The sequence below is a fragment of the Bos taurus genome, chromosome 6 (genome assembly GCF_002263795.3).
Source record: "Bos taurus isolate L1 Dominette 01449 registration number 42190680 breed Hereford chromosome 6, ARS-UCD2.0, whole genome shotgun sequence".
NCBI lineage: Eukaryota > Metazoa > Chordata > Mammalia > Artiodactyla > Bovidae > Bos > Bos taurus.
Window position 1 is genome coordinate 113,005,848 of NC_037333.1, and position 22,050 is coordinate 113,027,897.

The 22,050-nt window shown below is 47.0% G+C and overlaps 1 protein-coding gene across 1 annotated transcript in view; it reads right to left on the reverse strand.

Annotated features, from left to right (window-relative positions):
- The window catches only part of LOC107132586 (epididymis-specific alpha-mannosidase-like), a 37,725-nt gene that overhangs the window by 14,176 nt on the left and 1,499 nt on the right, over positions 1 to 22,050 (reverse strand). Inside the window, exons 2-9 of the mRNA XM_059887826.1 lie at positions 21,845 to 21,991; positions 20,413 to 20,518; positions 5,631 to 5,803; positions 5,154 to 5,242; positions 4,380 to 4,557; positions 3,515 to 3,713; positions 2,461 to 2,651; positions 974 to 1,112 (exon numbers count right to left, since the gene is read on the reverse strand). Of these exons, the coding sequence (XP_059743809.1) occupies positions 974 to 1,112; positions 2,461 to 2,651; positions 3,515 to 3,713; positions 4,380 to 4,557; positions 5,154 to 5,242; positions 5,631 to 5,803; positions 20,413 to 20,518; positions 21,845 to 21,991 (1,222 nt within the window). The remainder of the gene's footprint in view (positions 1 to 973; positions 1,113 to 2,460; positions 2,652 to 3,514; positions 3,714 to 4,379; positions 4,558 to 5,153; positions 5,243 to 5,630; positions 5,804 to 20,412; positions 20,519 to 21,844; positions 21,992 to 22,050) is intronic.

The window sequence follows — 22,050 nt, forward strand, 5'->3', positions numbered from 1 at the left end:
TGCTTGGCAACATCCACACTGCATTACCATTTTTTCCTGCCTCTAGTTGGAGGCAGGAATTAGGCCTTCCTCAGTCACAGAGAGGAAACGGCTCAGTGAAGTGAAGTCACCTGCCCAAATCAGATTAGATCAGATCAGTCGCTCAGTCGTGTCCGACTCTTTGCGGCCCCATGAATCGCAGCGCGCCAGGCCTCCCTGTCCATCACCAACTCCCGGAGTTCACTCAAACTCACGTCCATCGAGTCAATGATGCCATCCAGCCATCTCAGCCTCTGTCGTCCCCTTCTCCTCTTGCCCCCAATCCCTCCCAGCATCAGAGTCTTTTCCAATGAGTCAACTCTTCGCATGAGGTGGCCAAAGTACTGGAGTTTCAGCTTTAGCATCATTCCTTCCAAAGAAATCCCAGGGCTGATCTCCTTCAGAATGGACTGGTTGGATCTCCTTGCAGTCCAAGGGACTCTCAAGAGTCTTCTCCAACACCACAGTTCAAAAGCATCAATTCTTCAGTGCTCAGCCTTCTTCACAGTCCAACTCTCACAGCCATACATGACCACAGGAAAAATCATAGCCTTGACTAGACGAACCTTTGTTGGCAAAGTAATGTCTCTGCTTTTGAATATGCTATCTAGATTGGTCATAACTTTCCTTCCAAGGAGTAAGCATCTTTTAATTTCATGGCTGCAGTCACCATCTGCCGTGATTTTGGAGCCCAGAAAAATAAAGTCTGATACTGTTTCCACTGTTTCCCCATCTATTTCCCATGAAGTGATGGGACCGGATGCCATGATCTTTGTTTTCTGAATGTTGAGCTTTAAGCCAACTGCCCAGCTTATGCCAAAATGAGAGCCTCCCCTGGACGGGACTCGAGTCTGAAGCTCAGGTGTCCTAGCCCGTCCCCTGACCCTCAGGCTCTCTTCCCAGACTGGGGCGGACACCTGCCATGGCCCACTGTGCCCCCAGGGGCCTCGCTTACCTGAGTGCGCTGGAGACCTGTCCTGGATGATGGAGGCCATCAGCTTGTGCACCCCTTGCATCCCGGTGCTCAGATGCTCCACAAACATGTCACCCACATTTGGGACATGAGTTCCGGTGATGGCATCATGGTGCTGGACCTGGATCCCCACAGGAGCAGGACAAGAGTGGGGTCAGGCCAGCCTCTGCTCAGCACCTGCTGTCCTGATGCCCACAGGGGCCTGACTCCGCTTCCCTCTCAGTAGGTGCTGCTGGAGAATTGGGGATTCCTCCCTCTTTGCTGCTGCTGCATCTCTTTAGTCGTGTCTGACTCTGTGGGACCCCATAAACGGCAGCCCACCAGGCTCCCCCGTCCCTGGGATTCTCCAGGCAAGGACACTGGAGTGGGTTGCCATTTCCTTCTCCAGTGCATGAAAGTGAAAAGTGAAAGTGAAGTCCCTCAGTCGTGTCCGACTCTAGCGACCCCATGGGCTGCAGCCTACCAGGCTCCTCCATCCATGGGATTGTCTAGGCAAAAGTACTGGAGTGGGGTGCCATTGCCTTCTCCGTCCTCCCTCTTTACAGAAGAGGAATCTGAGGCTAGAGCGGCTGATCTTGTCCAAGTGTTGTTGACCTTGGGAAAACACATAGCTGTGTCCCTGATGCTGGACAGAAACAGACTTCTGGAAAGGACCCTGCCCAGCTACCCTCTGTGACCCTGTCATCCCATAAGTGCTGATAACCTGCTTCAGACATGCCCCACACATGGCCTGGTACTCATCTGTACCATGTAGGATGGATGGTCTCCTCTTCCCAGAAGGGAAACTTGAGTCCCCATGAGGTGAAGCCACGTGTCTGCCCACCCTGATGGATGCTAAAATCAATCACATCACACCCTGCACAATGATTGGTCCGGCCAGCAATTCCCTTTAGTGAGTATGAATCTCATGGGCCGTGTGGCCCATTTCTGACTGGAAAGGAGACAAGTTATAGGAGATCTTGGGTCTCAGTTTCCCTCCTGCACAATGGGGAAAAAGAAAGATGGAGATTTATAAACAACTTCCTTTGTGTCGGCCACAGAGCCCACCAGCATATGTGTATTATCACATCCAACTGTCCCATTAGTGTCCTGAGTGAGCATGTAGTTCTCATTTTTCAACGAGGAAATTAGAGCTCAGAGAGGGAAATCCTGAGCTCATAGAGCTGAGCTGAGATTTGAATCCAGCCAGGATTGTTGGACACCAATGCTGCTCCACTTTGCCCTTCCTGCTCTGGGGCAGTCTGGCTTTAAATCTTACTGAACCACAGCTGGACCCTGGCAGGCCATGGTCCTAGCCTTGGGGCAGCTTCATCATGCATGGTCTTGTGACCAAAGGCGACCTCAGTGTTCTCATCTGTAAAAGAGTCCTGTAGTGACGAGGGACAGGGAGGTGTGCTGACCTACGGAGGGAGAAGCACACAGCCCCGGAATAGCCAATCCTGTCCTGTCTCTGGGAGGCATTGTGTTACCTCGGAGACTGCCCAGCGGAGCTGCTGGAGCTGCTGCAGGCCCCAGGCCGGGTCCAGGTATGGGTGGGGAGCCAACAGCACGTAGCGTGTGAACATGGACTCCCCAGCATACAGCAGACTGCTGGCTCGCCTCGCCAGTGCCTTGAGCCCACTTCGGGAGGCATAGAATCCAGTCCAGGCGTGATGCATGTCTAGGAGGGAAAGGCCAGGAGTCGGTGGGAGGGCCTGCCCTTAGAGGCCCCTGAACCCCACTTGGGAAATGCTGAGGAAGAATAGATCAGCATGGATCTGCCTGGGTCCCCAGGGACACAGCCTAGGCCAGCGGGTGATCTCAGGGTTCCTGGTCCAGCCAGATCAGCAATGGTATGAGATCCCTGGAAGGCCTGGGCAGCTGGCAGGGTCAGGCTGGGCTGGGGCAGGACTGGAGAGGCCCGAGTGCTGAAGGACTGTGACGAGGAAAGAATCCCAGTGAGCACCTGGGCCCCTGGGATGGCCTGTGGGGAGGGGCCCTGGAGGACTTCAGAGGAGGATGTAGAGGGATGAGGGCCCAGAAGTCAGGACACAGAATGGAAGGGCTGGAGTGCTGGCTGCCCCGTGTGCCTCTGAGGAAAATCAGGGTCTGGAGAGGCATGCCTTCCACCAGGTCCCTCTGGTTGTCCATGGGAGCAGGCCGGCAGAGCCGTTGGGAGCTGAGATCCCTGAAACCACTCTCCTCACCCTGGACACAAAGGTGATGGCGTGACGAAGTCCCCAAGGGGCATGACCAACCCCCGCCAGTGCCCCGCTGGGAACCATGGCTGCCTCTGGACATCACTCAAGCCTCTCTTGTGAAAGAAAGGAACCGGCAAAGGAACAGTGGACAGCACTGAGCTCGCCTGTATCTGTCCCCACCCTAGGCAATCCACGTTAGGCAGGTGGGTGAGGTAGGGCTGTCTGTGCACCAGTGGCCCTGTGGGCTCCACTGGCAGAGCTGAGGAAGCTGGGAAACCACATGCCACTGCTTTGGTGACATCTCCCTTGCACCGAATCCCCCTCTACCCCCAGAGGCTCCTACCCGACGAATAGGGCAGGAAGTCGCGGTGGTCTCGGACCTGCCAGGCGACTTGGTCAGAGTGCACAGCCCGGAAGTAGTCGCCAAGCGTGGCATACTCCATTGATAAATTGAACTCCAATGTGTGACTATTGATGTAATCCATTAAAATGTCCATGTTGGCGAATTGCAGCGAAGCGTTGAAGAACTGCCTGTCACATCCCTGCAGCCAGGGGACAGAAGCAATGCCCAGCCCTTCTGGGTGCAAGCCCAGCCTGCACAGGGATAGCATCTCTCGTCTGCACGACCGCCCCGCTCTCCCCATGGTGGACTGAAGCCTCCACGGGGCTCACTAGCTCTCTCCTCTGGGAGCACAGCAGGTGCTCCGCCCAGTTTAGCTGTGACAACTATATTGACTGGTGTCCAGCACTGTCCCATGAGGGTGCCTTTCATGATAAGACAAATTCAGCCAATGCAGCAGGTCCTGTCATCACGCCCATTTCACAATTCAGGAAAGTGAGGCTCAGAGGGTACCAAGACTCACAGCCCCTGAGTAGGGAGCCAGGATTCAGGCCGAGGCCTCTGCTCCCAGCATTGAGAAGGGGAAAGGAGGGGAGAGGTGGGGAGGAGCTGGAGCCTGTGTAAAGCAGGGGCTGCCTTGGAGGCGGAGACTGTGGGGATGATCCAGGGAGGGGGAAGAAGCTGGTAGACTGGGTGAGGGTGCAGGGAAGGAGGACTGAGCCAGGGCTGGGTGACCCATTGCCTGGATGGACACTGGAATGGTTAGAGGTGGACACATAATCCTGGCTGGAGCCAAGTGCTGGGGTCAGACCGAAGAGAGCAGTACCTGCACAGAGTTGAGGAACCAGGGCCAGGGACCCTAACTTACCCAGGGCCAGAGGACGTGTGGTGTCCGGAACCAGGTGGCTCGAGTAAACACATTATTCACCAGGAGAATGGTAAAGTTTGTGATGCTATCCTCCGTGACAGGGGTTTGCATTTGGAGGTACATGTCTTCCAGGGATGTACCTGGGAAGATGGCTTCGCCATCCCAGTTAAATCCCTCACTAAGAGAGAGAGGAGGATTAGGGGGTCCTGCCCTGAACATGGCAGCAGCACCAGGTCGGGGAGGCGGGCAGGGCTCAGGCAGGCCAGAGCATCGAGGCCGCTGTCTCCCGTCAGGGGGTGGACAGTGCGGTGGTGGGTAGATGAGAGCTTTGTGGACAGAAGATGCCCCGTATGAGCCCTGTGGGCACTTGGGCACCTCACCCTGATCCTACAGAGCACCCAGAACTTGCTAGTGAGTCCCCCTTCCTTCATCTCTCAGCTGCTACTTCATCCCACCTCCCCTACTCATGGGGGCTCAGCCCCCACCCATGGCCTCCCAGGAACAGAGGGCAGAGGGGACTGGACCCACGGCCTCCCTCCAGACACCCAACAGGAGGGCTGGTGCCAGAACTTGGAAGTCTTGACTCAATCGCCTGAGCCACTCCAGCTGCCCTACAGCTGCTACCGCGGGACCTTGGCTGGAGGTCCAGGCCTCAGTTATTCTTTCTGTAAGATGGGTGCTCAGTGCGTGTCCTCAGGGCTGGCCATGAGGGGTGTGGCTGAGGTGGTCCAGGGAGGGTGCTGGGACAGGGACTGGCCCGAGGCAGGTGCTCACGAGCAGTAGCCGAACTGATCTAGGACGTGTGTGAAGATTTCCCGCTGTGCCGACAGGGATCTGGACCCTCGCCACACGAACTGCAGCTGCTGCAAACCCGGAGGGAAGGGAGTGAAGGCACAGGGGCGACACAGCTGCCGGCTCCCCCCAGGCCCCGCCTGAGTCTCCTCGCCGCCCCCCGCTGCTCTCAGGAGTTCAGGTCAAGATCCCCCTCTGCTGCCTCCTCCTCATGGTCCCCCCTGACTTCCCAAAGCCACAAGAGGTGGAGGAATCAGCCCTCCAGACGCCGCCTGTCTGCACCTTCATCGGGCCCTCTTTAGGGCAGGACTCTTTGCCAGGACCTGCCAGCCAGGCTGTCTGTAACTCTACTTGAATGTCCCCAGACACGGGGAGCTCATCACCATCCCTAAAGGCACAGCTGCTTTTTTCAGTTCTGATGGTGAGAAAGTGGATGAGTAGACGCGGCTCACCACTCACCCGGTTATCCTGCATGGCCTCCTTCAGGTCGTAGTCGATCCTAGAGATGACGTGGGCATTGAAGCCCGCCAGGGCAAAGAGGGTGGGGGTCGTGGAGGATGCACCAAATGGGTCCACCTGCCAGGAGATCTGCGGCCGGACCCCAAATGTTTCATAGAGAAAGCCGTGTCCTTCTGCAAAGAGATAAGTTTCTGCACTCCCTCAGGGCCCCATGCCCTTCTCCAGGGCTGGGATGCCACCTAATAGGCAAGGAGGGGTTGTGAAGTAGATGCTAATATTAGGACTTCTTCCCAGAATCATTGGTCTATTCACATCTTAATGCATGATTTAAAAGCCACCCCATAGGAGCAGAAATCAGGGTGACTGCAGAAAGTCCCATATTTGATATGCCATTGATTCCAGTTCCCCAAGGGTTTTCCCCCAATATAATCTAATCTCTGGCCAACCCCCCACCACCTCTTGGGTATGCATATACTGGCCTGGTTACACTCAGATAGGATATCTTGGCTGATGTTCGCCCTTTATGACTCACTGCTTCTACTGCAGACAGGACTGTGCTCTGGAATGCACACAGGCATGTGAACGATGGATGCTCCCCTGCAGCCCTGGCTTGGGGAACATTCTGGGAAAACTCCTCTGCTCCACCCCGGGTGGTGTCAGAGAAGAGGGCCCATAAACACAGGCTTTGGTGGTGTGGGACCACAGCAGCCTGGGTGCTCTCAGGTCTGCCCCTTCTGCATCTCCACCCCGCCTCAGTGGTAGAACCGAGAGGGACGAGGGAGATGCCTGCGTCGGTGAGGGACTGACAAAGTCTGACCAGGGAAGGAACGCTTTGGTGGAGAGTCTGTGTACAGCCCCATCTAGAGCAGGGAAGGACGCATCTGGTGGAAAAACCATGGTTGTGGTTGTCGCTTTTTCTCTCTAACAGATGGGAGCCAGCAGTTCCAGAACGACTCCTTTAAAATGTTTTGTTTTTTTTTTTTTTTTTTTAATGCCGGGAGAAGTTTGATCCTCAGAGGTTAAAAGACATGCCTGATCTTCTTCTGGGATACTGAATGGTCATGGTATCCTGTGAAAGATGGGGAATCCTGGCCATTTGAAGGGTCTCTTAACTATGATACTGTTTTACAAGTAGACCGGTTCTGAAGAAAACAAGAGAAACGGGTACAAGTGCCATCTGTCTTGCTCTTTATCTCTCTGTGAGACATTCCAGACTTGTGTCCCAAGGGTACAGATTTGGGTGTGAAACCTACAGCTCCCTCCTGTTCTCTTACTTTGCCTCTGTATCTGAGGCTCCCAAATGAACAGGCTGAGAATCAGGGCAGGGTTCTAGGAGGGGTTGCCTCAGTCTCAGTAGACTATTTAGAGGATCCAAAAGGTACGTGGAAGGCTTTATGGGACTAACTTTACCTTATGACCTTATTTGGCGAGATGTAGTACATGTTTTGGGACAGACACTGACTCCTGACTCAAGAGCTTGAGTTTTGGGGGAAGCTACTACTTTTGGCAAAGAATGGCTTAAGTAAGGAGAAAGTGGGAACACGAAATAGCCCTCCTCCCTACTTGGAGCCAAGCAGTTCCCATAACAGACTCCCTCTGCTGGATGTATTCTTGCAGGACTCAAGCGAGTGCTCACTGACTTTTAAATATGGTAAGTTGGCTGAGATAGAACAGGGAGAGAAGGAAACTCCTGGTAAAATCCTAGTAATTAGGGAGGCTTTCTTTACATTTATTGATGTTGACCCTGAAAGTTCAGATGGAGAAATTATCTTAAAAAATGGATTCCTCACTCAATCAGCTCCACATATCTGCCATAAGTTACTAAAACAGGTGTTCGGACCAAATCAGTCTTTAGAAAAACTGTTGCAGCTGGCTCAGACAGTATGTTATGGCAGAGAAGATGAGGAGGAAAATAGGAAAAAAGAGCCAGTCGGAAGACTGATGCCCCAACAATGGCTGTTAGACCTGCTCTGAAACAGCCTGAGCAAAATGCCCAGAGGGATCCAGGTAAAAAGGGATCGGCTTGCTATTACTGTGGAAAGGAGAGGCATCTCAAGCGGGATTGTCCTCAGGCATCTAAGCTGCCTTCGGCTCCATGTCTGGTCTGCAAAGACCATACTGGAGAAGAGACTGCCCTCTGAGGTGTAGCCCCCTGGGGCTGGACTCTCAAGATAATCGTCACTGAAGGTGCTTTGGGTCCCTGCACAAGCTCCCCTCCTAATTACACCTGAGGAACTCCAGGTATTAATCACTGTGAAGGGCCAATCCGTCCATTTCTTTTGGAAACTGAGGAAAATTTCTCTGTGGTCACTGAAGACCTTGGTCCGCTTTCCTCCCAGTCCACTTCTGTAATGGGACTGTCAGGATGAGACGTATGCTATAATTTCAGTCATCCTTTAAGCTGTAACTGGGACTCTGTGCTGTTTTCTCACAAGTTTCTGATGGTGCTGAAGTCTCCCTCACCCCTTCTGGGGAGGGATATACTAAGCAATGTCCAGGCTTCTGTTTTCATGCATATGGAGCTTTCTGTTTCTTTCCCATTGGTTGAACAAAATGTAAATCTCAAAGTGTGGGCTGATGGAAAAACTGTGTGTTGAGCACACACAGGTTAAAGCCAATCATTAAAAATGTAAAGGAACAAGGACTGTTAATTCCCTGTAACAGTCCATACAACACTCCTATTTTGGGTGTAAAAAAAGTCAAATGGTAAATGGAGACTTGTTCAAGACATACAAATAATTAGTGCCTAATTGTTATACTTTGTTTGTAGTGATGCTTTCTAAGGCCCACTTAACTTCACATTCCAGGATGTCTGGCTCTAGGTGAGTGATCACACCATCGTGATTATCTGGGTCGTGAAGATCTGTTTTGTACAGTTCTTCTGTGTATTCTTGCCACCTCTTCTTAACATCTTCTGCTTCTGTTAGGTCCATACCATTTCTGTCCTTTATCGAGCCCATCTTTGCATGAAATGTTCCTTTGGTATCTCTAATTTTCTTGAAGAGATCTCTAGTCTTTCCCGTTCTGTTGTTTTCCTCTATTTCTTTGCACTGATCGCTAAAGAAGGCTTTCTTATCTCTTCTTCCTATTCTTTGGAACTCTGCATTCAGATGTTTATATCTTTCCTTTTCTCCTTTGTTTTTAGCTTCTCTTCTTTTCACAGCTATTTGTAAGGCCTCCCCAGACAGCCATTTTGCTTTTCTGCATTTTTTTTCCATGAGGATGGTCTTGATCCCTGTCTCCTGTACAATGTCATGAACCTCATTCTGTAGTTCATCAGACACTCTATCTATCAGACTTAGACCCTTAAATCTATTTCTCACTTCCACTGTATAATCATAAGGGATTTGATTTAGGTCATACCTGAATGGTCTAGTGGTTTTCCCTACTTTCAATTTAAGTCTGAATTTGACAATAAGGAGTTCATGATCTGAGCCACAGTCAGCTCCTGGTCTTGTTTCTGCTGACAGTATAGAGCTTCTCCATCTTTGGCTGCAAAGAATATAATCAATCTGATTTTGGTGTTGACCATCTGGTGATGTCTATGTATAGTCTTCTCTTGTGTTGTTGGAAGAGGGTGTTTGTTATGACTAGTGCATTTTCTTGGCAAAACTCTATTACTCTTTGCCCTGCTTCATTCTGTATCCCAAGGCCATGGCAGAAAGTGAAGAGGAACTAAAAAGCCTCTTGATGAAAATGAAAGTGGAGAGTGAAAAAGTTGGCTTAAAGTTCAACATTCAGAAAACGAAGATCATGGCATCTGGTCCCATCACTTCATGGGAAATAGATGGGGAAACAGTGTCAGACTTTATTTTTTTGGGCTCCAAAATCACTGCAGATGGTGACTGCCGCCATGAAATTAAAAGACGCTTACTCTTTGGAAGGAAAGTTATGACCAACCTAGATAGCGTATTCAAAAGCAGAGACATTACTTTGCCAACAAAGGTTCGTCTAGCAAGGCTATAGTTTTTCCTGTGGTCATGTATGGCTGTGAGAGCTGGACTGTGAAGAACGCTGAGCGCCGAAGAATTGATGCTTTTGAACTGTGATGTTGGCGAAGACTCTTGAGAGTCCCTTGAACTGCAAGGAGATCCAACCAGTCCTTTCTGAAGGAGATCAGCCTTGGGATTTCTTTGGAAGGAATGATGCAAAGGCTGAAACTCCAGTACTTTGGCCACCTCATGTGAAGAGTTGACTCATTGGAAAAGACTCTGATGCTGGGAAGGATTGGGGGCAGGAGGAGAAGGGGATGACAGAGGATGAGATGGCTGGATGGCATCTCTGACTTGATGGACATGAGTCTGAGTGAGCTCTGGGAGTTGGTGATGGACAGGGAGGCCTGGTGTGCTGCGATTCATGGGGTCGCGAAGAGTCGGACACAACTGAGTGACTGAACTGAACTGAACTGAAGTGAACTGAAAGCTCCTAAGCTTATTAATAGACAAAATCTTACTGTACTGACTTCTCATGATGTAAGTGGGATCTTAGACTCTAAAACTCAGAGTGACAATGGCTCCATCTTTAAAACTACTGTAACTCAAGGTGTGTCAAAAGCTCTTGGAATAGAATATCACTTACACTGTCCCTGGAGACCCCAATCTTCAGAAAAAGTTGGGAAGGCTAATGACATTATTAAGAGGCATCTGTGTAGGAAACTCAGAAACATGAGACAGTTGGTTTAAAGTTCTCCTTGTAGCTTTAACGAGGGCTCGAACTCCCCCTAAGAAGAAGGACCTGTCTCCATGACAGACTGGTTTTGTGCACAGATATTGTCATAGATCCTGAAGGGTTAAAATTAACTATTTGACTCAGCTTTCAACTTTTCAACCTCCTGATCAATTGAAAGCTTCCCATGGTCGGTTTCTCCACTTCAAGGAAAAGACTTTCTTCAGCTTTTCTTCATCTGATGACATCAACCAATTTTAAGAAGGACTGATATAACGTATTGTTCCTTAACTGTAGACATAATGTAACTTTTAATTTTGATTATGTTTTGACTTGGCTTAATGCCTATTTTGTCTTATATCTGTAACTGCTAAATGGGGTTTGTTTCTAACTGTCTGAAAGCTTTTAAGTTACAAATGGTTGTCCAGGCTCCTACAAGAGCCACAACCTCCTCCAAGTGCTACTTGGGTCCCCTGGATCAGAGACTCTCAATATGAGGGTAAGGAGAATATGTTACATCAACAATTTAGGGACAATGCCCCTCAACAGCAGGAAGTAGCTATGGAATGAAAATGATGCCCCCTTTCCCTTGGCAACATAATTCTCCCAAAAGAAAAAGGAGGATTGAGCGAGTCAATCCCTGGGCAGTTTGATCAGAAGTCCAGGGTCCCTGAGGAGGAGACAGGTGTCTGGGGCTCTCAAGGAGGAGATAGGGGTCTGGAATTCTCAAGGAGGAGGAAAGGACAAATGCTATTTTCCTTATGTTTCCTTACTAAGGATTATGTAAGAATAATGTATCCTGCTTAAGGTCATGTTTCTCCTTCCTGAAAACTTTCTGACTAATCCTGTTGTCTTAAAATGTATACTATGGGAGTAGATCTAGAAAGGTCTTTACAACCTTGGGACATTCTTTTGATTCATTGTAATAATCGATTAAAAACTATGTAATTCCCTTGCTTAGACTAGAGAGGGGGGCATTCTCCGACCCCTTCTGATGTCTATGTCAGAAGCTTCCCCTGTCCCTTTTCATAGTTTAACGAAACTCTGCTACACAAAATCTCTTGAGTGATCAAGACTGGTTCCTGGTCCCAAAGGAAAATCTTTGCCTTCGTAAATTACCAATCTGATATTGATATTGTTCACAGTAAGCTATCATATAGGCTTTAGCTGGCCAGGCTCTTCTATCCATGGGATTTCACAGATCACAATACTGGAGTGGAGTCTTCTCCAGGGTCTCTTTCTAACCCAGGGATGGAACTCATGTCTCCTGCATTGGTAGGTGGATTCTTTACCCTTGAGCCACCAGGGAAGACCCCCACCCCACCCAGTTAGGTCAGGGGAATAGACTTCTAGCTGGCACCTGCATTCTCAAGCCTCCCACAGTTCCACAGTGGCTAGAACAAATGCCACATTACAGAAAGTTAATCAGGGTGAAAAGGCAGAAAGATATGTCCCAGAATAAGGGACAAGATAAAAACCCCAAAAAGGCAACTAAATGAAGTGGAGATAGGCATGCTTCCAGAAAAAGAATTCAGAATAATGATAATGAAGATGATGCAGGATCTTGGAGAAATAATGGAGAAGAGGCAAGGAATGTTTTCCAAAGACCTGGAAGAACTAAAGAACAAACAGCAATGAATAATACACTAGAAAGAATTAATAGCAGAATAACGGAGGCAGAAGAATGGAAAAATGACCTGGAAGACAGGATGGTGGAAATGACTGCCATAGAACACAATATTGAAAAATGATGAAAAGAAATGAAGGCAAACTAAGACACCTCTGGGACATCATTAAATGCACCAAAATTTGCATTATACGGGTCCCAGAAAGAGATGAGAGAGTCCCAGGAAGGATAAACTCAAAGAGGAGCACACCAAGATACATAGTAATCAAACTGACAAAAATTAAAGACGATGATAAAATATTAAAAGCAACAAGGAAAAAACAACAAATAACATACCAGGGAACTCCCATCAGGCTATCAGCTGATTTCTCAACAGAAACTCTGCAAGCCAGAAGGGAATGGAAAGATACATTTAAAGTGATGAACGGGAGAAACTACAACCAAGAATACTCTACCAGCAAGACTCTCCTTCAGATTTGATGGAGGAATCGAAAGCTTTCCAGACAAGCAAAAGTGAAGAGAATTCAGCACTATCAAACCAGCTGTCTTTTTTTTTTTAATTGGAGGCTAATTACTTTACAATATTGCAGTGGTTTTGCCATACATTCACATGAATCGGCCATGGGTGTACATGTGTTCCCCATCTTGAGCCCCCCTTCCACCTCCCTCCCATCCCATCCCTCTGGGTCATCCCAGTGCACCAGCCCTGAGCACCCTGTCTCATGCATCAAACCTGGACTGGTGATCTGTTTCACATATGATAATATACATGATTCAGTGCTATTCTCTCAAATCATCCCAGCCTTGCCTTCTCGTACAGAGTCCAAAAGAGTGTTCTATACACCTGCATCTCTTTTGTTGTCTCGCATATAGGGTTGTCCTTACCATCATTCTAAGTTCCATATATATTTGTTAGTTACGGTATTGGTGTTTTTCTTTCTGACTTACTTCACTCTGAATAATAGGATCCAGCTAATAAAACTGATTCAAATTTATTCTTTTTAATGGCTGAGTACTATGTATTATGTTGATTGATTTGCGGATATAGAGGAATCCTTGCATCCCTGGGATAAAACTCACTTGGTCATGATGTATGATCTTTTTAATGTGTTGTTGGATTCTGTTTGCTAGAATTTTGTTAAGGATTTTTGCATCTATGTTCATCGGTGATGTTGGCCTGTAGTTTTCTTTTTTTGTGGCATCTTTGTTTGGTTTTAGTGTGATGGTGGCCTCATAAAATTAGGGTGATGGTGGCCTCATAGAACGAGTTGGAAGTTTACATTCCTCTGCAATTTTCTGAAAGAATTTGAGTGGGATAGGTGTTAGCTTGTCTCTAAATTTTTGATAGAATTCAGCTGTGAAGCCGTCTGGTCCTGGGCTTTGGTTTGCTGGACGATTTCTGATTACAGTTTCGATTTCTATGCTTCATGGGTCTGTTAAGATTTTCTCTTTCTTCCTGGTTCAGTTTTGGAAAGTTGTACTTTTCTACTAATTTGTCCATTTCTTTGAAGTTGTCTATTTTATTGGCATATAGTTGCTGATAGTAGTCTCTTAGGATCCTTTGTATTTCTGTGTTGTCTGTTGTGATCTCTCCACTTTCGTTTCTAATTTTGTTGATTTGATTCTTCTCCTTTTGTTTCATGATGAGTCTGGCTAATGGTTTGTCAATTTTATTTATCTTCTCATAAGCCAGCTTTTAGCTTTGTTGATTTTTGCTATGATCTCTTGTTTCCTTTGCATTTATTTCTGCCCTAATTTTTAAGATTTCTTTGCTTCTACTAACCCTGGACTTCTTCATTTCTTCCTTTTCTAGTTGCTTTAGGTGTAGAGTTAGGTTATTTGATTTTTTCCTTGTTTCTTGAGGTAAGCCTTTATTGCTATGAACCTTCCCCTTAGCACTGCTTTTACAGTGTCCCATAGGTTTTGGGTTATTGTGTTTTCATTTTCCTTCGTTTCTATGCATATTTTGATTTCTATTTTTATTTCTTCTCTGTGATTTGTTGGTTATTCAGCAGCATGTTGTTCAGCCTCCATATGTTGGAATTTTAATAGTTTTTATCCTGTAATTGACATCTAATCGTACTGCATTGTGGTCAGAAAAGATGCTTGGAAATATTTCAATTTTTTTGAATTTACCAAGACTAGATTTATGCCCCAGGATGTGGTCTATCCTGGAGAAGTTTCCGTGTGCACTTGAGAAACAGGTAAAATTCATTGTTTTGGGGTGAAATGTCCTATAGATATCGATTAGGTCTAACTGATCCATTGTATCATTTAAAGTTGTGTTTCCTTGTTAATTTTCTGTTTAGTTGATCTATGCATAGGCGTGAGTGGGGTATTAAAGTCTCCCACTCTTGTTGTTTTATTGTTAATTTCCCCTTTCATACTTGTTAGCATTTGCCTTACATATTGTGGTGCTCCTATGTTGGGTGCATATATATTTATAATTGTTTTATCTTCTTCTCGGATTGATCCTTTGATCATTATGTAGTGTCCTTCTTTGTCTCTTTTCACAGCCTTTATTTTAAAGTCTACTTTATCTGATATGAGTATTGCTACTCCTGCTTTCTTTTGGCCTCTATTTCCATGGAATATCTTTTTCCAGCCCGTCACTTTCCATCTGTGTATGTCCTTTGTTTTGAGGTGGGTCTCTTGTAGATAACATATATAGGAGTCTTGTTTTTGTATCCATTCAGCCAGTCTTTGTCTTTTGGTTGAGGCATTCAACCCATTTACATTTAAGGTAATTATTGATAAGTATGACCCTGTTGCCATTTGCTTTATTGTTTTGGGTTCGAGTTAAACACCCTTTCTGTGTTTCCTGTCTAGAGAAGATCCTTTAGCACTTGTTGGAGAGCTCCACCAAACCGGCTTTATAGCAAATGCCAAAGGAACTTCTCTAGGGAGGAAACACAAGGGAAGAAAAAGATCTACAGAAAATAAACCCAAAACAATTAAGAAAATGGTAAATTGGATCAAACATATTGATAACCACACCAAATGTAAATGCACGAAAAGCACCAACCTCCACTTACCAGGTCACTCTGCTTAACCCAAGCAAAAAATTTGTTCCTATTTTATATTGTTAGGTTAATCATGTTTCCATAATTGTTTGTAATTGTAACTATCTTTTATTTTTTGTCTGGCTATTTATTGTGAAAACTGATAAGAATCTTTTACATTTGTGATTATGTAGTTCAGTTCAGTTCAGTTCAGTCGCTCAGTTGCGTCCGACTCTTTGCGACCCCATGAATTGCAGCACGCCAGGCCTCCCTGTCATCACTAACTCCCGGAGTTTACTCAAACTCACATCCATCGAGTCAGTGATGCCATCCAGCAATCTCATCCTCTGTCGTCCCCTTCTCCACCTGTACCCAGTCCTTCCCAACATCAGAGTCTTTTCCAATGAGTCAACTCTTCGCATGAGGTGGCCAAAGTACTGGAGCTTCAGCTTTAGCATCATTCCTGCCAATAAACACCCAAGACTGATCTTCTTTAGAATGGACTGGTTGGATCTCCTTGCAGTTCAAGGGACTCTCAAGAGTCTTCTCCAACACCACAGTTCAAAAGCATCAATTCATCGGTGTTCAGGGTTCTTCACAGTCCAACTCTCACATCCATCAATGACTACTGGAAAAACCATAGCCTTGACTAGACGGACCTTTGTTAGCAAAGTAATGTCTCTGCTTTTGAATACGCTATCTAGGTTGGTCATAACTTTCCTTCCAAGGAGTAAGTGTCTTTTAATTTCATGGCTGCAATCACCATCTGCACTGATTTTGGAGTCCCCAAAATAAAGTCTGACACTGTTTCCCCATGTACTTCCCATGAAGTGATGGGACCAGATGTCATGTTCTTCACTTTCTGAATGTTGAGCTTTAAGCAAACATTTTCACTCTCCTCTTTCACTTTCATCAAGAGGCTTTTTAGTTCCTCTTCACTTTCTGCCATAAGGGTGGTGTCATCTGCCTATCTGAGGTTATTGATATTTATCCCAGCAATCTTGATTCCAGCTTGTGTTTCTTCCAGCCCAGCATTTCTCATGATGTACTCTGCATAGAAGTTAAATAAGCAGGGTGACAATATACAGCCTTGACGTACTCCTTTTCTTATTTGCAACCAGTCTATTGTTCCATGTCCAGTTCTAACTGTTGCTTCCTGACCTGCATATAGGTTTCTCAAGAGGCAGGTCAGAGGGTCTGGTATTCCCATCTCTTTCTGAATTTTCCAGTTTCTTGTGATGCACACAGTCAAAGGCTTTGGCATAGTCAATAAAGCAGAAATAGATGTTTTTCTGGAACTCTCTTGCTTTTTCCATGATCCAGCGGATGTTGGCAGTTTGATTTCTGGTTCCTCTGCCTTTTCTAAAACCAGCTTGAACATCTGGAAGTTCACGGTTCACGTATTGCTGAAGCCTGGCTTGGAGAATTTTGAGCATCACTTTTCTAGCATGTGAGATGAGTGCAATTGTGTGGTAGTTTGAGCATTCTTTGGCATTGCCTGTCTTTGGGATTGGAATGAAAACTGACCTTTCCCAGTCCTGTGGCCACTGCTGAGTTTCCAAATTTGCTGGCATATTGAGTGCAGCACTTTCACAGCATCATCTTTCAGGATTTGAAAGAGCTCAACTGGAATTCCATCACCTCCACTAGCTTTGTTCGTAGTGATGCTTTCTAAGGCCTATTTGACTTCACATTCCAGGATGTCTGGCTCTAGGTGAGTGATCACACCATTGTGATTATCTTGGTCGTGAAAATCTTTTTTTTGTACAGTTCTTCTGTGTATTCTTGCCACTTCTTCTCAATATCTTCTGCTTCTGTTAGGTCCATACCATTTCTGTTTGAGTACGTAACTATTACTCAATACCATTGTGTCATGATTGGTCAACAGAAAAATAATAGAATGTATCACTAAAACTACCATTTCATAGAAAAACCTGTAATCACTTTTTAAAATGCAGATATATATCAGAATTTTCTTGGAATCTTTTTTTTAAAATATAAATGCCCAGGCATTGCTGTTTTTTCTCCAGAGCTCCAGATACATTTGTAATGAACCACCATAGTTAAAAAACAACTGGACTATATGATGATTTTTTACTTTTATCTAGTTTGTTTCACTTTTGCTATTTAACATTCAGTGCTTCTCACTTCGTTTAGTTTTTGTTTTCCAATTTCTTCATCTCTTTTTTTGTTCTTTCTCACCCCTTCTTCATTTGTAGTAGCAATGCTTTTGTGTGTGTGTGTATATATATATATAATATGCATAACATATACTTATATATCTTAGAATATTTATGAATTTCTGCCTAAATAAAAAATGCATGACATTTTGATTTCAGTTGTTTGACTAAGGATGAATAGATGCTAGATTTTTAATTAAAAAACAAGAAAGGTGTACTGTACAGCACAGGGAACTTTATTTAATGCCTCATAATAACCTATAATAGAAAAACATTTCAAAAATAATATGTGTGTGTATGTACACCTGCATCAATCGCTCTGCACCTAAAACCCTGTAAGTCAGCTGCACCTCAATAATATACATAATAAGAAAAAGTAAGTAACTTTTTAAAAAAGAATGCGACCATCACCTGCTAGCAGCGTGATTCATGTAAGTTTCAGCAGCATTTTTGCCTCATATTCAACTTCCAAGAATGGGGTTTTGTAAGTCTCCCCATCTCCAGGACTGCGACCAGGACTGAAGGAAGGAAGTGTATGCCTTGTTCTTAGAACAGGAGGTCATCATGAGATGAAGTCAGGGCCCATCCTCTGAGGGTCCCAGGAGCCTGATGGTGTTGGAAATGGAGCCTCAGAGAATATCCTGGGGAGGATCAAGAGGTCCACAGCCCTTCCTGCCCCAGTGATGGGAACCTATCTTAGCTTAGATTCTGGCTCCTCTGGTCTGCCTTTCAGGGTCAGCTGTGCGGTGTTTAAGAAGGTGAGCATGGTGGTCTGAGACCAGAGATGAGGAATGATGATTCTGTAGGTACCCAGAGGAAGACAGCTCAGTGCCCTTTCCCTCCCTCTATGCCCACCAGCCCTGGCTGGTCAAATCCTGGACTGAGCCCTGGGCACCCAGATAAGAATCAGATACCGGTCACTGCCAGAAGCAAACTGTAGGTCACGGTGAAGAGGGGAGGTGCTTGAGCACTGTGGCCCCAGTGGAAGGTTCCTGGACATGAGACTCCCTAGGTGAGTCTGACTGGAAACAACAGGAAACCTTGTTCTGAACCACAGGAGGCCTTGTCTTAGGGGCAGATCTGGGAAGCAGGAAGCAGAAGGAACAGGAGGAAAGCAGGAGGTGAGGCCTGAGGCTGCATTTTGCAGACAGGGGAGTTTCTATGGTAAAACATAAAGATTCCCATGAGCTTATCACTTCCATCTAGAAATAAGGCAGTAGAAACTCAGAAGGAAGGAAGCACCGATTAAAGAGTTGAGAGGAGAGACGAGGTAAGAAAATCCAAAGAGAGAGCCCAGTGCCATCGTGATGTCCTGCACAGGGTCCGACTTCAGTGGAGTGACAGTGGGCTAGAGCCCAGCCCACACTGCAGTCAACCGGGCTCTCCCACTGACACTCTGCCCTCCTGTAGCTTCAGTCTTAGTGTCTCTTCTGCGAAAGAGACTGCGAGCCTGATGCCCTCTGGACACCCTGCCTTCCGGGGTGAGTGAAGTGATGCCTGTGAAAAACACCTGTTAAGCAGAGGAGAATGTGCCCTTCGTGGCAGTATGTGTGGTGATGGAGGTTGTGAAGGTGATGGTGGTGCGACCGTGGTGGTGTTAGTAATGCATATGGAAGAGGCGATGGTGGTGATATGGTGGTATTGATGAGAGCTGTGTTGGTGTGACGGCTGTGATGCCAGTGGTTGTGGTGTTGACAGGGATAATGATGATGCGAATGGAGTTGGTGGTGATGATGGTGGTAGTGAGGATGGTAGAGGCGGTGGTAATGTTTGTCAGTTTCTGTTAGGCTGTTGGCACGGATGATGGCGGTTGTGCAGTAGGTGGTAGAGTTAGCCCTGGAGGTTTGGTGGTGGTGCTGGAAGTGGTGGTGCGGGAAGCGGTTGGGGTGTTAGAGGTCACCATGAAGGTGATAGTGCTGGTGATCCAGGTGCTGCTTGTGGTGGTGGAGACGGTGCTGCTGGTGGCAGGGGGCTAATGTTAGCGGTAGACGAGCGGCTGTTGGTTTTTGGGGTGGTGAAGGTGATGAGATTTGGATGGTAGTAGAGGTGTTGGTGTTGTGATGGTGTGGATGTAACAGTTGAGAGAGTGGTTGTATGCACTGGTGTTAGAAGGGGTATTGAATTGGAGGTGAAATGAGAAATGGGGAAACGGGAAATGAATACATTTTCAATAGATTTCCCATATTTTTCTACATTTGCTTCCTTTTGTCCCCTTCTCTACAAGAATGGTGTTTAAAATAATTAACACACTTTTAATTTTGATGGTGGTCGGAATGCAAATAGTGGTGGGCAATGTGGTGGTTTTGGAAGAGGTGCAGGATGGGTAGGTTGTGGTAATGGTGGTAATTTTGGTGTTGGTTGGGGGTGTTGGTGTTAGAAGCGATGCAGTGATGGGCTGAGGTGTTAGTGGTGGTGATGGTGGTGCTGGAGGATTCACTATGACTTGGAGGCGGTGGCACTGCAGGTGGTACAGGCGCAGACACAGGTGACATTGGTGATGGTGGTGATGGTGATGGCGCTCATGTTGGAGGTGCTGGTGTTATAAATTACGCAATGATGCGCCAAGATGTTAGTGGTGGTGATGGTGATGGTGCTCATGTTGGAGGTGCTGGTGTTATAAATTACGCAATGATGTGCCAAGATGCTAGTGGTGGTAATGGTGGTGATGGTGATGGCGCTCATGTTGGAGGTGCTGGTGTTATAAATTACGCAATGATGTGCCAAGATGTTAGTGGCGGTGATGGTGGTGATGGGCATTCATGACAGACTTGGAGGTGGTGTTGTTGGAGGTGGTACAGGTGCGGGTATGGATGGTGGCAGTTGTAATGGTGGTGATGGCGGTGGTGCTGGAGGTGTTGGTATGGTTGAACAGTTGGTGGGTGAGGTGATGGCAGAGATGGCATCTGACCCTTATTGATCATTGACTAGAGATCCACATGCTGTACTCAATGTGATCTATTTGAATTATTTCTATTTAAACTTTATAACACCCCTTTGAGATAGATCATACATCATTACCAAATATTTTTATACAGGAGGCAACTGAGGCTTATTGAGGCTGCATCCTTGCCCAGGGTCACAGGGTTGGGAGTTAGCAGAGTCAGGAACCAGCCAGGCTGGCTCGTCTAGAATCCACACCCTTATCCCCTGTACTTGGGCACACATGGACACGGCGCCAGTAATCAGTGTTGACTGGGCACAGTCTCCTGCCTAAAGGGGAAGACAGAGCTCAGGACCAGGGCTCAGACACCCAGTCCCAGACCCGCAGGAGGCCACAGGGACCCTGATCTGTGGAAGAATAATCAAACCTGTGAGCTGGAGGATCTGGTCATCAATGTGGGTCACGGCCTCGTCGTGCATGACCTGGCCTCCGAGGACAAACTCCAGGCGACCTTTAGCCACAAGCTGGTGGACCTTGGCGTGATGGGCAGAGAGAAACGCCATGTTACACCTCCCAGGCTGAACCATTTTTGTTTGCTGGTCTCATGCCTACTGCATCTCCAGGTCCTTCCTTCAGACTCCTCAGCCTCATTTCTTCTGCAAATATCAGGACACTGTCTCTCCTGGTCATCACTGTGTCTAGCTCTGAGAATGGCACCTGGCCATGGCTGATGCTTCATCAGGCATACATACAGGTACACAACTTTTGTTTTGAAATAATTTCAAAGTTATGAAAGTATTGCAAGGATTGTAAAAAATGCTCCCCTCCCATAAATCTTTCCACTGATTGTTGTTTTTCAGTTGATCAGCCATCTCTGACCCTTTGTAACCCCATGGACTGAAGCATTCCAGGCTTCCCTGTCATTCACTATCTCCCAGAGTTGGCTCAATCGGATGTCCACTGAGTTGGTGATGCCATCTAAGCTCCTTATCCTCTGTCATCCCCTTCTCCTGCCTTCAATCTTATCCCGCATGAAGGTGTTTCCAGTGAGTTGGCTCTTCTCATCAGGTGGCCAAAGAACTGGCGTTTCAGCTTCCCCCAATTATCTCACTGTTAATATTGTTTACCCATTTCCTTAACACTATTTATTTATTTTAATCCAAGATATGGTTTACTTAAACCAATTGAAAATAAACGTTAGAAGCGTCATGTCTTTAATTCCGTAGTTCACTAAGTCTTGAGCAAGAAGATCATTATAGCTCTTATATAATTAACTAAATCGGGAATTTAACATTAATCATGCTCCGAGTGAATTCACATGCAGCTGAAGAGGCTAGCCCCATCCTGTGATGACATGGAGATGGGGAGAGGACGTGGCTCCAGACTGCCTCTTCAAGGACCATGGCCTCTGACCCACTGTGATACAGAATTAATCAGAAGGGTAATCCACAGGGACTTCTGCACCCCTGGATGGTCAGTGGCTCCAGTGTCCATGGGAGCCACGCAGATTCATAAGTGAAGTCAGAGGGTGTGGACACAGGGTCACCCTGATGTGCCCAGGGTCAAAAGTGACCCCATTCACACCAGCTGAGTGTCCAGCTGGGCTGCCAGAGCTGCAACTTTTCAGGAGGAACCAGAAAGGCAGGATCAAACACAAACCTGTCCCCTGGGCATGGGGCTGACCACAAACCTGTACTAAATGGGCCCTGGGCACAGCTCAGCACAGTTGGGGCCTCCTGGTCTATGCAGCCCCGACCTGGTCACACAGAGCACAACCCAGGAGCTTCCTGAATGGTCATCCCCGGGACCCCCAGGGCATCTCCTCTCAGCTGGTCAGGACACCCTGAGGGAAGCGTTACCTTGCGTTTCTGCCAGTGCAAGGCGACGCCATCCCACCACAGCCGGAAATATTCCTGCTCCACGGCGATGAACCTGCGCTTTTTCTCAAGGGTCAGTGCCTCCACCACGGAGTTGTAGACGTTGGTGACATAAGCCTGCATGCTCTCCTGCGGTGGGGAGGGGGAGAGACCATCACTGCAGACCCGTGGGGGAAACCACAGGGCGT